The sequence below is a fragment of the Anabrus simplex genome, chromosome 1 (genome assembly GCF_040414725.1).
Source record: "Anabrus simplex isolate iqAnaSimp1 chromosome 1, ASM4041472v1, whole genome shotgun sequence".
NCBI classification, from domain to species: Eukaryota; Metazoa; Arthropoda; class Insecta; order Orthoptera; family Tettigoniidae; genus Anabrus; species Anabrus simplex.
Genome location: NC_090265.1, coordinates 1598279480 through 1598298127, shown reverse-complemented (window position 1 = coordinate 1598298127; position 18648 = coordinate 1598279480). Strand labels below are relative to the sequence as shown.

The window sequence follows — 18648 nt, the reverse complement described above, 5'->3', positions numbered from 1 at the left end:
AATTCACCATGTTATGATACGGTAAGGAAATATAGTGTACAAATTACTACGATTTACAGATGAAACTTGGAAGATGATCAGATGAATTGAAATAGAAAAATTAAGCATAACTGATATGCTGGTGAAGATTCAGTCGGTAACTGGTGAATGATAAGAGACGCTCTGATGAATAAATTAGAACTAATGATTTGGTCATGTTGCTCTAAGAGAGAATGACACCAAGATATTGAGTAGGCCTATACATTTCAGAATGATAAGCACTTGTGGCAGATCGTCTGCATTCGAGAAAATCACCAACTAGAGATGCCATGAACTTGTGGAACAGCAACTACCAAACTTCTGCTGAATGGCAGAAGAGACTCAACGAAAAATATTGTCCGACAATGCCTTCTGTGACGAAGACACCGCCACCTGGTTTCAACCTCCCTCGTAGACTATGGTCCGCACTGAACAGGATCCGAACAAACCACGGGAACTGTGCAGCCTTCCACTACAAGTGGAACAGAATCCCTACGCCTGAGTGTGACTGTGGCGCTACACAACAGACAGTGAAGCACATCATCGAAGAATGCAGGACTAGAAAATACAATGGCAGTGCTAGTGACTTTGCTTTTGCGACTACAGAGGCTATAGACTATATAAACAATTTGGACATATGTATATAGTGTAAATCTTATAACAATAGACGTTGTATCTCTAGCCTTATGCTAAATAAAATAAATGCCAGGAAATTATTCCAGCACCTCGGTGTCTCCAAAAACCGAAATAGTAGTTAGTGGGACAAAAAGCCAATAACATTATTATTAAATAATTTAACACACTAAATTCTGTAGTAGAGTCCAATTTTCTTGCAGTATACAAAACTGTTATCATAAAAGTTAGATTTTACCTAATAAAGTGCACTGAAATGAAATGGCGTATGGCTTTTAGTGCTGGGAGTATCCAAGGACATGTTTGGCTCGCCAGGTGCAGGTCTTTTGATTTGACGCCCGTAAAATAGAGGAAGAACATTTTACAGCATAAAACAGACTACCTACAAAACTTTACAAAGCATCACTTGAAGAAAGTCAGACTCGTTGGCTGAACGGTCAGCGTACTGGCCTTCGGTTCAGAGGGTCCCGGGTTCGATTCCCGGCTGGGTTGGGGATTTTAACCTTAATTGGTTAATTCCAATGGCACGAGGGCTGAGTGTATGTGTTGTCTTCTTCATCATTTCATCCTCATCACGACGCGCAGGTCGCCTACAGGAGTCAAATGGAAAGACCTGCACCTGGCAAGCCGAACTCCTCCTGGGATATCCCGGCATTAAAAGTCATACGACATTTCATTTCACTTGAAGGAAAACTTTTTTCTTTGCTTGGTAGGAGGGTTGTGTTGACTAACATTTATAGTTTTGTTGCATAGTTTCCCTCTTCAAACACCAACAGTAGTCAGCCAACATCGCTATGTTCAACCGTCCCTGGTATCTTCTTTCCATTTCCTTTATCTGTTGGTGGAATCTCTCACCCTGCTCATCACTTAGGGCTCCAGAATTGTCAGGCAAATAGACCAGATGATTGTTCAAGAAATAGAGTTTTAAAATGTTGCAGCCGAGAGCATGAAATCATTTCAACATATTTTTCACAATTTTCTTATAGTTAATTTCTTACGTTCCCCAGAAATTTATAGATTACTTCTCTGAAAGCACACCATGCCTGACTTTCAGAATAATTCATAATGCCCAAAAATGCAGTGTCCTTCATAAGGAGCCTAATCTGTGGTCCAGCAAATACTCCCTCTTTTATCTTAGCTTCTGACAAGTGTAGAAATCTTTGATTTAAATATTCAAAGCACATACCACTTTTGTTCAGAGCTTTTACAAATTGCTTAATGATCCCAAGTTTGATACGCAAAAGGGAAGTAGTTTCTTAGGATCAACCAGACTAACACAAATTTAATTTTTCTCTCTCCAGGAATTAAACTTCCCCTCTCAGATCATTCTTTCATTGTCCAATATTTATCTGTACCTCTACTATCCAGTGACACAAGAAACAAGGATATTTTGTGTAACCCTCCTGTTGACCTAGCAAGATAGCAGTTACTTTTAGGTCTCCACACAGCTATGGATGTTCCTGGTATTTAATTTTTCCAGAATCAACAGAATTTTTTTGATATAATTGGTTCATGTTTGTGGGTTACTGTAGTCACGTCCTAGTTCGTGAACCATGGGCAACGGCTGAGTGGCCTAGTAAGTGGTCCTGAGAGTCGGGATACCAGTTGCTATGGAATGGGAGTGGGCATCTCAGACATATTCTGAGTCCTGGCCCTCCTTGTGCTCAGGCGGCTAGGACTATACAATCCACCGGTGGTCCATAACCCGTTAGAGGAGAGATCCTCACTTGGACTATGTGCAAGTAGGGCAGCATCCTGTTTCATGAATCGACCGAGCTCAGAACATTTTAAGCAAGCCTCGGACCTATGGGAGTAACGGAGTCCCACTCCCATTTGACAGGCGAGGGACTCCTTGGAAACAACTTGGCGAACGAAATGGAATTCGATGGGGAGCTATCAATATTAATGGGGCTTATGGAAGAAAGAAAGTAGAACTGGCTGAGTCAGCAAAGAGGATGCATCTGGATGTGCTAGGAGTAAGTGATAACCGGGTAAGGGGAGATAAGGAGGAAGAGATAGGAGATTATAAAGTGTACTTGACGGGTGTTAGAAAGGGAAGGGCAGAGTCTGGGGTAGGGCTCTTTATCAGGAATAGCATTGCACGGAACATAGTTTCTGTTAGGCACGTAAATAAGCGAATGATGTGGGTAATATGTCAGTTGGAGGAATTAGGACTAGAATTGTGTCAGTGTATTCACCGTGTGAGGGTGCAGATGAGGATGAAGTTGACAAGTTTTATGAAGCATTGAGTGACATCGTAGTCAGGGTAAAGAGCAAGGATAGAATAGTGCTAATGGGCGATTTCAATGCGAGAGTTGGGAATAGAACTGAAGGATACGAAAGGGTGATTGGTAAATGTGGGGAAGATATGGAAGCTAATGGGAATGGGAAGCGTTTGCTGGACTTTTGTGCTAGTATGGGTTTAGCTGTTATGAATACATTCTTCAAGCATAAGGCTACTCACCGCTACACATGGGAGGCTAGGGGTACCAGATCCATAATAGACTATATCTTAACAGACTTCAAATTCAGGAAATCTTTTAGGAATGTACGAGTTTTCCGCGGATTTTTTGATGATACAGACCACTATCTGATCTGTAGTGAACTAAGTATCTCTAGGCCTAAGGTAGAAAAAGTGAAATCTGTCTGCAAACGAATAAGGGTAGAAAATCTCCAGGACGAGGAAATTAGACGAAAGTACATGGATATGATTAGTGAGAAGTTTCGAACAGTAGACAGTAAGCAGGTTCAGGATATAGAAAGTGAATGGGTGGCATACAGTGATGCTGTAGTAGAAACAGCCAGGGAATGCCTTGGAACAACTGTGTGTAAAGATGGGAAAAGGCGAACATCTTGGTGGAATGATGAAGTGAGAGCAGCTTGTAAACGTAAAAAGAAGGCTTATAAGAAATGGCTCCAAACAAGGGCCGAGGCAGATAGGGAGTTGTATGTAGATGAAAGAAACAGAGCGAAACAAATAATTGTTGAATCCAAAAAGAAGTCGTGGGAAGATTTTGGTAATAACCTGGAAAGGCTAGGTCAAGCAGCAGGGAAACCTTTCTGGACAGTAATAAAGAATCTTAGGAAGGGAGGGAAAAAGGAAATGAACAGTGTTTTGAGTAATTCAGGTGAACTCATAATAGATCCCAGGGAATCACTGGAGAGGTGGAGGGAATATCTTGAACATCTTCTCAATGTAAAAGGAAATCATCCTGGTAGTGTTGTGAACAGCGAAGCTCAAGGGGAGGAGGAAAATGATGTTGGTGAAATTATCCTTGAGGAAGTGGAAAGGATTTTAAATAAACTCCATTGTCATAAGGCAGCAGGAATAGATGAAATTAGACCTGAAATGGTGAAATATAGTGGGAAGGCAGGGATGAAATGGCTTTATAGAGTAGTAAAATTAGTGTGGAGTGTTGGTAAGGTACCTTCAGATTGGGCAAAAGCAGTAATTGCACCTATCTATAAGCAAGGGAACAGGAAGGATTGCAACAACTATCGAGGTATCTCATTGATTAGTATACCAGGCAAAGTATTCACTGGCATCTTGGAGGGGAGGGTGCGATCAGTCGTTGAAAGGAAGTTGGATGAAAACCAGTATGGTTTCAGACCATAGAGAGGCTGTCCGGATCAGATTTTCAGTATGCGCCAGGTAATTGAAAAATGCTACGAGAGGAATAGGCAGTTGTGTTTATGTTTCGTAGATCTAGAGAAAGCATATGACAGGGTACCGAGGGAAAAGATGTTCGCCATACTGGGGGACTATGCAATTAAAGGCAGATTATTAAAAGCAATCAAAGGCATTTATGTTGACAATTGGGCTTCAGTGAGAATTGATGGCAGAATGTGTTCTTGGTTCAGGGTACTTACAGGGGTTAGACAAGGCTGTAATCTTTCACCTTTGCTGTTTGTAGTTTACATGGATCATCTGCTGAAAGGTATAAAATGGCAGGGAGGGATTCAATTAGGTGGAAATGTAGTACGCAGTCTGGCCTATGCTGACGACTTGGTCTTAATGGCAGATTGTGCCGAAAGCCTACAGTCTAATATCATGGAACTTGAAAATAGGTGCAATGAGTATGGTATGAAAATTAGCCTCTCGAAGACTAAATTGATGTTGATTCAACAGAATTGAATGTCAGATTGGTGATACAAAGCTAGAACAGGTCGATAATTTCAAGTATTTAGGTTGTGTGTTCTCCCAGGATGGTAATATAGTAAGTGAGATTGAATCAAGGTGCCGTAAAGCTAATGCAGTGAGCTCGCAGCTGCGATTGACTGTATTCTGTAAGAAGGAAGTCGGCTCCCAGACGAAACTATCTTTACATCGGTCTGTTTTCAGACCAACTTTGCTTTACGGGAGCGAAAGCTGGGTGGACTCAGGATATCTTATTCATAAGTTAGAAGTAACAGACATGAAAGTAGCAAGAATGATTGCTGGTACAAACAGGTGGGAACAATGGCAGGAGGGTACTCGGAATGAGGAGATAAAGGCTAATTTAGGAATGAACTCGATGGATGAAGCTGTACGCATAAACCGGCTTCGGTGGTGGGGTCATGTGAGGCGAATGGAGGAGGATAGGTTACCTAGGAGAATAATGGACTCTGCTATGGAGGGTAAGAGAAGTAGAGGTAGACCAAGACGACGATGGTTAGACTCGGTTTCTAACGATTTAAAGATAAGAGGTATATAACTAAATGAAGCCACAGCACTAGTTGCAAATCGATGATTGTGGCGACGTTTAGTAAATTCTCAGAGGCTTGCAGACTGAACGCTGAAAGGCATAACAGTCTATAATGATAATGTATGTATGTATGTATGTATGTATGTATGTATGTATGTATGTATGTATATAATTGGAATACCCAGTGTGCATAGAAGGAAATTTGTTTCTATTATGAAGTAACACTGCTTTTAGGCTTCTCTTTGATGCATCGATAAATAAACGCCAGTCAGTCCTATCATAATTTTCACCATCAAATGGAAGTATTAAACCTAATTTGTCACAACAATAAACTACCTGTTTTTCCATTTTGAAAACTTTACGGAATTCTTCCTCTCGGTTCCTATACTAACTAAAGACCACTCCTAGTACCTGCATTTTATTTTCCTTCAATCTCGGTCCCCCGATCTTACTTGTTTCTATCTTACCCCCTTCATTTTTATTATTTTTTTTTTTCCGTTCCACATAGTAAACCATAGTACATAGGACTGCGATAATGTGACATGTTTGGGGATCTGCCAATTCTGGATTATCAAATATACCAGATTATCAAGGACATTTTTTAAAAACCTGGTTTAAACAAGGGGATATAAATGAAAACTACAGTTTTAACGTACAAAAGTAAATAATTGCTATATATTAAACACGACAGAAGATTTTACAGTTAAAAAAAAAAATAATTAAAGTATGTAGTACTGTACTGTAAACAAGCAAAATTGAATTAAAAGTCAAATACTGTACTGCACAGTTAAATCAGTTTAAGGCTCAAAGTTTAAGGAAGTTCAATATAAATAATTTTTTGTGGCCTATTATGAAATAAAATAGTGCCATGGCTTTGAAAAAAAACAAGTTAATGTTAATAAAATAAAAATTGTTGAATACAAAGAATTCAGTACTGTTCAAACTGAATCACTGTCTATTAAGAGCATAATTTTATTGCGCACAATGTGCAAAATTTGCATATTACATCAAGTAAATTACATTTCACTCAAGAAGAACTTTGTTCAGAGCAAAATTGAGTCAGAGAGACTCTCTTCTTGCACTTCATTACATGATATGTATCACACTGTTCATTGTACAATACACATACATACTCCTAGCTGGCTTGGTGGTAGGATTTCTTGACACAGTTATGGTGGTGAAAGCTATGTATTGCAAAGCGTGTCATCAAATGTCTCAACTCATATTCGTCCTTCATCCAATCCTTATTTATCAGGGTGTCTGTACTGTAACAGCTTTCGTTGATCGAGTCCCTTTTCTCTTGTAGTTCTCATAACAGTTCCTCGTTTGCCAGAGTTTGCTGTAGAGACATTTTCAGTCTTAAATCCTCTGTCAAGGAGGTTTTGTGGGCTAAAACATATACGTATCAGGATCGGGTGAATTTAGATACCCCTAGAACCCCACTAAGGTATCTCAGCTTCATACTTTCCAGTTGTTGTAGCTGTTTTTTGTGATAAGTACTCCCATATTATTTCTGATCTGTATGCGAGCGTTGGTAGCACTTCGACTTGGAAAAGTTTCATGGCCGTCTCCAGTGACATTCTTTGCAGATGTTTGATGTCACTTATGCTTCTAAGTGCAGCAGGCAGTCTCTTCTTTATGTGTACTGAGAAGGTCGTCCCGGAGACTTGTAGTGTAATCCCTAGATATGTGAACTGGTTTTCATTGTTATGTATGTCCCCAACATACAATGTAGTCTCCTTTCGATAAGCGTCCTCCTCTCCTGAATTTCATTAAATCTGTCTTCTTTAGATTCGTCCTTAGATATAATTGACAAAGTTTATTCCACCTACTCAATACTGTACAATAATTGCAAAGTCTATAAATACAATATGTTATCAAGGGAGTAGTTTCGACCCTATGTGGGTCATCATCAGCCTAACTAAGATACAGTTATGGATTTCCAGAAGTTCTGAGACAGAATTACATTGTGGAAATAAAATTTTAAAAGAATGAACTGTGTATGTGATGCAATAATGTACATATAAAATGGTGGATTGATGAACTGTTATAGATAAAATAATGTTATACTTATCAGTGACAAATAAAATTTTAGGATTTATGTCAATTACAGTTAGACTGTAAGAATAGTTATCGTACAATTATGACAATGATGATTAAAATATGCTCTTGTTAGTGAATACCCTAAAATTGCAATTTAAAAACGTAATATGCCGGTTGAATGCAAAGTCCAGATGCTTCTATTGAGTTCTGAAATTCCGAGTGCATCTTCAGGTAAGGAATTGAAAGTTGAACATTGGCACAGAGGGTGTCTGTCTTGCTTGAGGTCCAATATTTCTGATACAGAAATTAAATGTAGATAAAACCATGCGACATTCTTATAATATAATAGATTCTTGCTGTAGTGTGAGGAAAATTCCCAATTGCACCAACTTCTTTCCCTCCTATTCCAGGCCATTCTCATTCCCTTAGTTGCACTCTACCGGTCAGGTTGTTCACATTGCACGCAAGGTGAGTACTCGTTTTCTCTTTTCGTTTTTTTGCCATTCCCTTCCTTTTAAATATCTCGTGTTAATTCTAACTTTTTCATCATCAGGTTCTATTGGTTCCAACTTAAACTTGAAACTTGGAACTTATTTAATGAAGTCCTCTCCACTCTAGCACAGAATGCGACTTGTTACAAAACCAATGCTATGTCTTTGGTGCGAGTCCAGCTGGGTAGTTGGTCCACTGACCTTCTGCCATGCCATGCTGCTCGCCCTGGCTAGGTTACAGTTTTGGCACACTGAAAAACCTAACAGTTTTTTTTATTTATTTTTTTTTATTACCACCACCACCAACTTCAGTTATTGGTTGCCACGTCAGTTAGCAATCATTGAGGGCCATTTCCACCCTTCTCAGGTTGCTTAAATCAACTGTCAGGGATGTGATTGTGGGGTGTAAATATGAAGATACTACCAAAACAAAACCATGGCCATCTAGACCACATATGTTGACCAACAGGGAACATTGGGAATTGAAAAAGGTGGTGCAGGAAAACCGTGTGACATTGTGTGATACAATCACCTGCAAATTTCTCAGTGTCTCTGGTTGTGCAGCTAACACTAGCTATTCCTGAATCTTCTACTCAGAAATATGAAATATTATGAAAATAAATTAACATGTGCTGTGAAGAAAAAAATGGTACTGTGTATCAAAGGGAAGAAATATGGTTGAATACTACACAACAGTGAAGCATGATACTAAGTAATAAAATAACTACACTACAATTCTACTTACAGTAGATGTACCCTAATTATAGGGGGAGTATGATGAAAAAGTCAACCATGAATTTTGACAGCTGCTCTGAGTGTGATGTTTTCTGGATTTTCACTTCCCGTAGATGGAATAATATGTTCTTTTCTAGTCCATTAACTCTTCTTTCAGTCCTAGCTTCAGTATAGTTATAGCTACACGTTATGATAGAATTGGAAAGCACATAAATACAGGATGTCTGGCATCATTCATGCCACTTACTATAAGTACTTGGAGCAGGTTATTGCATTGTTTATAGTCCCTAAAATGAAGCAACTAGGGGAAATAATAGATGGAGAAAAATAAGAGAACCCAATAACATGGTAGGAACTTGAAAGGGCAGTGAAAGCAATGACCAAAGGTAAAGCAAGTAGAAGAGATGAATTCAATGCTGATATGATTAAGGCAGCAGGAAGCATTGGACTACAGTGGCTATACAGAGCCTTCATTGCCATATGGAAGGATGAAAGCTACCTGAAGATTGGCAACTAGGAAGCATTGTACCACTGTTCAAAAAAGGAAATGGCAAGAAATGTGAAAATTACAGAGGTATAACCCTATTAGCACATGGGCTAAAAATAATGGAGAAAGTCATAGACAAAAGACTGAGGGATATAATAGAAACACAGTTAGAGGAAGAACAATATGGCTTTAGACTGAATAGATCAACAATAGACTTGATATTTACAGTACAAACTATAATGGAAAAACATCTGGAAAGGAACAAGGAAATCATATTCGTATTTTTGGATTTGGGAAAAGCTTATGATATAGTTATGAGAAATCATGTATGGGAATGCCTACTGAAAAGGAATGTACAAAAATCATTAATTAACAAGATAAAAATATTGTATCGTGAGAGTAAAAGCAGTGTACAAGTAGGGAGTGGTGACTCTGAAACATTTTATACAGAAAAAGGTCTCAAACAAGGAAGTGCACTGTCACCATTATTGTTTATTATATTGATGGATGAAATCATAAAAGTGTAAAACAGAGCCTCAGTAGTGATGAAGTGAATGCTTTGGTATTTGCAGCTGATGTAGTGATATGGGGAAAGGGAGAAAAGGAAGTACAAAGGAGACTGGACATTTGGAATGAAAATCTGAAGGAGCTTGGAATGGTAATTAGTAAAAAGAAAACTGTAATCATGCACTGTGGAAAAGAGAAAAATAGAAGCCAAGTGGACATAGACGAAGAATGGTTAGAGAATGTAGAACAGCTTACATATCTGGGTAGCATTATTAATGGAAGTAAGGAAATCAACCCTGAAATTAATAACAGACTAAGTAAAGGTACAACATTTTATCATCAAGTCAGAGAGCTTTTATGGGATGACAAAGTATCCAAGAGAACAAAATTAACATTATATAAACAGTATTTAACACCAATTGTAACATATGGACTAGAAACGCTGGTAACTAATAAGAGACAAGATAGTAAGATCCAAGCATTAGAAATCAATTGTTGGGGATGTGATTGCGAAGTATAAATGGGAAGGTATAATCAAAACAAACCATGGCCAGGTAGGCTACACTTATTGTCCAGCAGAGACCATCAAGCTTCAAAAGAGGTGGGTGCAGGAAATCACAATCGCTCATGAATTCCTTAACGCTTCCAATTGTGCAGCTAGCACCATGCTTACGTGTCAAGAGATACAAAGACTGGCGTTCAAGGGTCAGACATCTGCTTGTAAACCACATAGTTCTCCAGCGGACTCTTCAAGTGCCGTGTTCCATTGTGCCTGTGGACGACTAGAGACTTATATTTGGAGTGACGAACCATGCTATGCCATGTAGCAGTCAGACGGGTTGTTTGGAATGGCCGACCCAAAGCCCCGACCCTAATCCTATCAAACTCCTCTGGGATGAACTAGAACAGTGACTTCACTGCAGACCCCACTCCATATTAATGTTCATTACTGGGCAGTGTATATGACAAACACTAAAAAGACAGTTTCAAGTAGGTGTCTCAGTACTTTTCATCAGATTGTTTTCCTGAATTCTCTTATGTTCTGGCCTGTTAATATTCAGGTACATTAATGTCCTTTGTAATGTTTAATGGATAAAATTAAATGGAAGTTTTTTTTTACATGTACTTTATTTTCTACTTTATTTCAACAGATTGAAAAAGAAGTTGAGCGTTTGGCAATTCGAACGCAGAAGGAATTGGTACTTCTACATCGTGAGGGTGGCGACAGACCAAATAATACTGTATCGTGGCTCAATAACCGAAGCTGGGTCTCTTCTCACCATCACATTCAGTGCCCGAAGCGAATGTTTACCAGACGATCTCAATATCGTATTGTGAGTAAGACATATTTAAATTTTCATTGTAAGAACAATATTATATTTCTTCTCCTGTGTGAGTTTTACATTAAATGCATTGTATTGTCACAAAACAGGAAAAGTTTGAGACTTAGAAGGCATTTACAAATTATTAGTTTTTTTTTTTATTTTTTTATTTTATTAGCACAAGCATTTCTATAGATCTAAGGAGAAATAAGTGTTTTTAATATGAGGGTTGGGGCATAAAACATGGCAACTTCTTTCTTCCCTCATCACATTTGTACGGTGCTACTGTTGCTACTGTACAGTTGTCATATGTCCTGGAAGGCTTCGTGCAGAATTGATGTGCTGGAGTAACTTGAGCATTGGGGTGGTGGGAAGTACTGGAAGACTCGCCATACTCACTGGTCCTATCTCGGTGTGATTTTGGTCTCATCTACAAAGTGAAAAATCCATTGTGTGGGAAACTTTAGAACACGAGAGGACATTGCCAATGCTGTGAAACATGAGATTGCAAAATTCACACATGGTGAGACGACTGGTATCTGATGTCTCCTGCATTGTTGGCAGTGTGTTGTGGACAGTCTTGGGATTTACTTTCAGGATTTACCATAAACTTTACTGTACACTCTGAGAATAAACATCATGTAGCATAAGGATTTCATGGCTGATAGTTTCCTTGCTTTCTATCAAACACCTTGTAAACCTACTCAGAATTATTCATACATTCCACAGAACTTTATGCTCCGCCATTCCCATTTGTGAATTTCCATTTTGTTGGGTAGATCCTACATTCGCATAGAAAAAAATGGTTGCCATGACTTATGACCCTATTTGGTAGGTTTGATAGTTCTTTGGTTCATGCACCATGTTAAACTACCTTTGGGATATTTCTAGAATGTTTCTCTCTATGGAAATGTTTTCACAAAGTTTATCAAATCTACTGACAGTATTGTGGTTGTTGCAGACAATTTCTATAGTTTCGCTTATAAAGCTATGAGACTTGCAGTGTGTTTCATATTATGTTACATTACAGTTTATCCCCAGTTTAAGATGCAAGTGTTTTCTTAAACTTATATTTTAGTGATTTCGTTCAAAGTGAACTTCAGGAGCCTTTTTCTGTGAAAGTGAGGGACTTGTTTCTTTATGAAGACTTTGTTTGAGGGCATAATGAAGAACAGTACATAAGGTCAAGTCAATCAAGACTTTTTGGAAGAAAGCGAGGAAAAATATTGCCTTGGCCTGGTTATACCCAGATTGAAACCTCATTGAAAGAAGATTGATAAAAGGGACAATTTCAACCAGAATTGGCCTCATAGAATTATTACAATAGAACCTCGATTATCCATCTTAATGAAGGGGAGGGGTGAAATGGGTGATCGGAAAAGGCAGATAATTCATTCAACTTGTTCCTACCGTATTTCTGTGTCCTTCCAAAGATGTCTGTAATTTTCTTCTCAACTTTACTGACAGCAATTCTTTTTCTGATGTCCATTAAAATTCTCCAGCATAAAATAATGTCCTAAAATGGTCATCTTGCCCCATAGACTGCATGAGAGTTTCTGTTGATTCAAGTGCAGTTTGTAAGGAATACGAGATCATGGTACAGTCTTGTCTTCTTCGCCACTGCCCACAGCACCAGTTCATCATTTCTGAATCTTTCAGTTATTCTAACTTTCCTTTCAGTGTACAACACTTTGCATTTTTCTTTTATTAGCTTGTTTTGAAGGGATTGTGTCAGAGAAGATGTTTATGCACAATGCAGAGGTGCCAGCTATTACGGATTGTCCGTAATTATTGCGGATTTCACCTCGTGATTACGAAATTACGGTCAAAGAGGAAATTATTACGGAAAAGCTGACATTATCACGGAAAAATAATTTTCTACAGAAAAAAAGAAAAGAAGGAAAAATGTTCAATCCTTTCGAGTCTTTCTCCTAAATCTTTCTCATTTCAATGCTTGCGAGTTGGCAATGATACTTATTCGATTGTTACTTCCTTTTGCTACCCATAAGTGTTGTAAAATTCATTGTGAATGAAGGAGCTCAGGTGCTGCTCTTCTCCACTATAAATCCTTCAGTAATGTTGTATTTGCTGTGTTAAGTGCACCTGACTGTTGACAAAAAGATAGAGAAAGAAGTGAGGCCTACATTAAGCACATCTGCACTGGAATCGCTTATGGTTCAGAAGATGAAATGTCATCACAGTGGGAAGGATGCTTCAAGAAAAACTACACTGAAAAGCAGCTGCTGCGTGAGAAACAAGCTACAAGGAATGTTTTATCACAGAACTAACAGGCTGTGTGCAAATATTATTGTGTAATACAATTTACTTTCGAATAGATTGCTAGAGGGAAGGGCAAAAGGGGTGTCATTATCAAGAAGGAAGGAGCATGCTTTGGACTTCACTCGAATTTTCTCAGGAGCGGAGGGCGATTACTAATAATCCACTTCAAAGGTTGGCACCTCTGCACAATGTGAGAACAATTGACCAGATGCAACCTTGTAATTAAACTTTGGTAAGTGTTCAGTGGCAGTTGGTAGGCCTACAACAACAGCCAATAAGGCTACTGCTCACCCAACAGATGAAAATACTACATGCTTTGAAAGACAACTGTAGTCTTTTTTTTTTTTTTTTTTTTTTTGCTAGGGGCTTTACGTCGCACCAACACAGATAGGTCTTATGGCGACGATAGGATAGGAAAGGACTAGGAGTTGGAAGGAAGCGGCCGTGGCCTTAATTAAGGAACAGCCCCAGCATTTGCCTGGTGTGAAAATGGGAAACCACGGAAAACCATTTTCAGGGCTGCCGAGAGTGGGATTCGAACCTACTATCCCCCGGATGCAAGCTCACAGCCGCGCGCCTCTACGCGCACAGCCAACTCGCCCGGTTACTGTAGTCTTGCACAGGGTCTCTTCTTGCATGCTTTTTACCTTATCGTTATAAGAGATACAACACTAGCTAGGATTATAGATTGTTTAAAACATGGAAAGACCGTACAGTAATCCACTGATCGGTTATATGAGAGTCGGACAATTGAGGTTCTACTGTATAGGCTTAATGTATGGCACTGTGATGACTGATGAAGAAATACAGAATATGTAAAAGGACCTGTATAACTGTAATGTGGTTTTACAAACAATAACCACTGATTGAAGTACAAGTTGCATATGACCATGTTAATAACACACCTGTCCCCAACTTGGTAGGTTTGATCCTGACTCAGTCCGGTGGTATTTGAAGGGGCACAAATACATCAGCCTTGTCAGTAGACTTACTGGCATGTAAAAGAACTCCTGCAGAACTAAACTTCAGCACCTTGGCTTCTCCGAAAACTGTAAAAGTAGTTACTGGGACGTAAAGCCAATATTATTATATTAATAATAGTAATAATCACTACATGAGTGATGTCGCCATCTATGTTACATCCGTCTTGTTTTACAAGTTCAGTTTCTGGATTGGTTTGACGATTTTTCTGGACTAGTAGCTGTTAATGATGGTTGAGATTCCTGAACACTGGATGTTGATTTTTCTTGACCTTGAGGTTCTTGAAATGTTAATTCTTCTTGACCTTGAGGGTTGATGCTTAATTTTGAATTAGGAAGACTTAGATTGTTTTCTTTGTCTCTTGTTCCACTTAGCAACTTGTCTGACAGTATAGTATGGATGACTTTTTGATTGGTAGGCCTACTCGACAGTATACAAATTTTAAGTCAACTAAAAATTGCAATACCAATATAAATGGTCCGTTATTGGACATTATAAATTTTCCAGCTAACTCATTCCTGGTTGCCAGCATTTCGCCCCCGTGTGCTAGGCTGGGCTCATCAGTTGGTACCTAGCACACCTACCAAGACGCATGGCTAGTGCATACCGTGAAGGCCACTGCGTAGGCTAATTGTAGCCACTGGCAGTGCCAATGCACTACGAGAGACTTTGTCTCATTACCAAAAATTGATGCCTGCTTGGCCATCAGATGATACAGATGTTGATTCCCATAGGGAATCTGAAATATTTGTTCCGAATGAGTAAATTTATAATACCAATATAAATGGTCTGTTATTGGACATTATAAATTTTCCAGCTAACTCATTCCTGGTTGCCAGCATTTCGCCCCCGTGTGCTAAGCTGGGCTCATCAGTTGGTACCTAGCACACCTACCAAGATGCATGGCTAGTGCATACCGTGGAGGCCACTGTGTAGACTAATTGTAGCCACCGGCAGTGCCAATGCAACTTTAACTTTTTTAGTCCTATTTCTTGTAAATATTTGATTCTTCTTTATGATGAAGGAAAGTTATACTTGAAAATCAATCAGTGAGCTGATATTATTGAAATAAAGCAGTGTACCAGAAAAGCTGTCATATTAGATCCAACAATTCGCTTTGAAAGGGGTCAACATCAGGCATTTGAAATCGACCTGGAGAAGAGGTCCATGTATGAACCCTGTCTACCGTACCTCTCATCGCTATCATGTTCCATTGAACAACTGGTGTGTTTTAGGACTACTATTTTGCAGTAGGGGTGCTGTGATTCTGTTGACCTGGAAACATATGAAAAGCCTCAGATTGTCTTTGGTAACTTGACTAAATGATATTGCATTAAGCATTATTGAGAACTCACTTATAATTCTCCATCACCATTTGTACATCATGTATTAGGGAATCAATCCTATTACTGAACTGTACATACTGATAATCAGTAATGCAAGTGATTGTCTTCTCATTTCAGGACTGCCATGGGCACATACTATTATAAGCTGATATCTTTCTTGGAGAAAAAAAAATTACACACACTGTAAGCTTTCCGAATATTGCTTCTGTCTTTTGCAGTATTTGCTGCCATCTGTAACGTGGGTTCACAGGAGCAATATTCATTCTGTCTAACTCCTTTTTCACTGAATCTCAAATGACATCTTTGTGGATCGTTCAATATTAAACTGAGCATCTTTCTTCTAATTGATGTCATACTCATAGTTCTTCACACAGCCAGTTGATTCATCTTTCTTCCTGTTTTATGTTTTTTGTATTATACAGTGCAATAAGAACTACGAGTATGACATCGATCAAAAGAAAGCAGCTCAGTTCAATATTAAACCAGCTAGAAAGATACCACATGCCAAGGTCTTGCCCAGCATTTGGAAAAATATGCAATAATTGAGGCAAACCAGACCATTTCAGTATTTTTTGCAAGAGCAGAGTGAAGAAGTACCAGTAGTCCAGGATGGAAGCAATAGACAACAATGAAGAGAGCTTTGACAAAGAAGTTTTCATAGCAGCTATAACCTCCCAAAACACTACCAATTTAAGTATGCTGCAATGAATCAGTATCGCAGCGAATAACATCAAGATGAAGCTGGATACCGGACCTCAGTGCAATATCATATCTCAGTTGTTAGCCAAATGGTTCAATGCAGTATTACAAGGAACTGAACAGTGGCAGTAAAATGAATGTCGTTGGAGAAACAAATCTTATGGGAAATATCAAAGGTAAAATTGTCACAATTACTGCATATTCAAAGTTGTTAATCATGAAGTTGTTCCAGTTTTAGGCTTGAGCACTTGCACATGACTAGGCTTAATTTCACATGGTGAAGAACTTATTAATACAAAATAATTTTTAAAAAAACAAGAAAGATGAATCGATTGGCTGTATGAAGAACTGTGAGCATGGCATCGATCTGAAGAAAGATGCTCAGTTTAATATTAAACCAGCTTGAATATGCCATTCAGAATTCACTGAAGAAGGAGCTTTACAGAATGGAAAAACTATGAGTCATCTGGAAAGTTACAGAGCTACTACTGGTGTAGTAGTGAGTACAATGGTTCTTGTGTGGGGGGGAAATTGCATCTGCATAGATCCAACAGACCTCAGTATAAACATTCTGAGATGACACTATCCAATGAAGATGATTGAAGAAATAGCAACAGAAATCAAAGGAGCAAAGTACTTTACAAAATTAGACAGTGAACATGGATTTTGGCAGGTTAGAGTGTGCGGCCGTTGTTGAACAGCAGTGAACAGAAATCAGTGAAGCAACAGAAGTCCTTATTATGTAAAGTTATGTAAATTGTGTCTGGTCATCACGTTGGGTAAACAAAAACATTTAAAGAACTGAAGTGTTTATGCAAAGCAAATTATTGTATGTAGCTTTCTTATTTAAAAATGATTACATATTTAGGCCTATGAAGAAATGAACTATGAAGAAGATTTATGTTCGAAGAGGTCTGAGTATTTACATTTCCTGTTTTTAAATTGAATTATTCTGTAAATTATGTAAAGGGATGTGGATGTTTGTACATGAGTTGTGAGGCAGGGTGTGCCACGTGTAAGTGGCCCTTTCCTGTCGTTTTGTAATATTCGCTAATATGCGAATTCAACAGAAAGGAAGATCATTGTCATTGGCCAAAATACAAGTGTTTTATTGGCCAGTATATTAGGATTTTTAATTGGTGAATGTGGCAGACTGGAGTGTTGCTATTGGTTATTTGTAATCACTTGATTTCCTGTTTGTGGCTCCTCGTATGTGTGAGTTAATTTGTCCGCGTCTTTGAATTTGGATCACTGCAACGGGTGGACGCGTTTTGCGTCTGTCCCGCAAAGGGTCTTCAGCCGGCCAAGGTAAACGCTATGTTACTGCCTTATGTTATTTAAATGCATTCTTGTGTTTCGGACTATTCCCACTTAATGTAACTTCAGTAATTATGTAGAATTTCATCTTGTGAACTGGAGTTTCCTCTAGTTTTCCACATTTTCCAAAATAGAGCATTTGTATGACTTAGCTATTATGCTAGCCCGCAACGTGTTGTTTTCGGAGGCAGACCTTCTTTTCTAACTCTAGTTGTAATTATTGTAAGTAACTGTAACACTCTTTCCTGAATAGCGTAATTAAATTTTTGATTCTTTCGAGGTTGCCTCCTTTCATTCCATACATTTAACTTTAATGTGAATATCTATGTCAAAGTTTGTTCATGCACCGAGCTTGATAGCTGCAGTTGCATAAGTGCGTCCAGTATCCAGTAATCGGGAGATAGTGGGTTCGAGCCCCACCGTCGGCAGTCCTGAAAATATTTTTCCGTGGTTTTCCATTTTCACACCAGGCAAATACCAGGGCTGTACCTTAATTAAGGCCATGGCTGCTTCCTTCCACTTCCTAGGCCTTTCCTATCCCATCGTCGCCATAAAACCTATCTGTGTCGGAGCAACGTAAAACAAATAGCAAAATAAAAGTTTGTTTGTGACCGAAGAGCTTAATTGTTTCCCTTACACATCTTTTGTTTTGTGTCTCAAGTATCAGTTAATCCGCAGTTCATTAATTTGTTCATTTATAATTGTATGTTCATTTTCTCAATAATTATTTGTCTGTTGGGTGTATTATTGTAAGTCTAGTCTTTTCTCTCCCATAATGTCATACGTTCCCATGGACCTCATAGGGCCCCCGCACGTTCCGCAATCCTGTCTTAGTTATCATTAGGCCTATTAAATTTCCAGGGTACATTTTGATTTTCCGTATTTAGAAGTTTTCAGTCACGTTTCCGTGCTCTGATGTGTATTCACTGCCACTGAGTCATTTTACTATTTCTTTATTCACATTTTATGTCAATATTTATTTATGACATTTTATTATTATTATTATTATTATTATTATTATTATTATTATTATTATTATTATTATTATTATTATTATTATTAGTATGTGTAGCCGTAATTGTCCCAACAACGGTTACAGAGTGA

At 38.5% G+C, this 18648-nt stretch overlaps 1 protein-coding gene across 4 annotated transcripts in view; it reads left to right on the top strand.

Moving 5' to 3' along the window:
* sws (patatin like phospholipase domain containing sws) overlaps window positions 1–18648 on the top strand; it is an 874342-nt gene that overhangs the window by 438458 nt on the left and 417236 nt on the right. For all 4 annotated transcript variants that reach the window (XM_067138236.2, XM_067138235.2, XM_067138234.2 and 1 more), the window contains exon 18: window positions 10751–10933. In XM_067138236.2, coding sequence (XP_066994337.1) covers window positions 10751–10933 — 183 coding nt within the window. The remainder of the gene's footprint in view (window positions 1–10750; window positions 10934–18648) is intronic.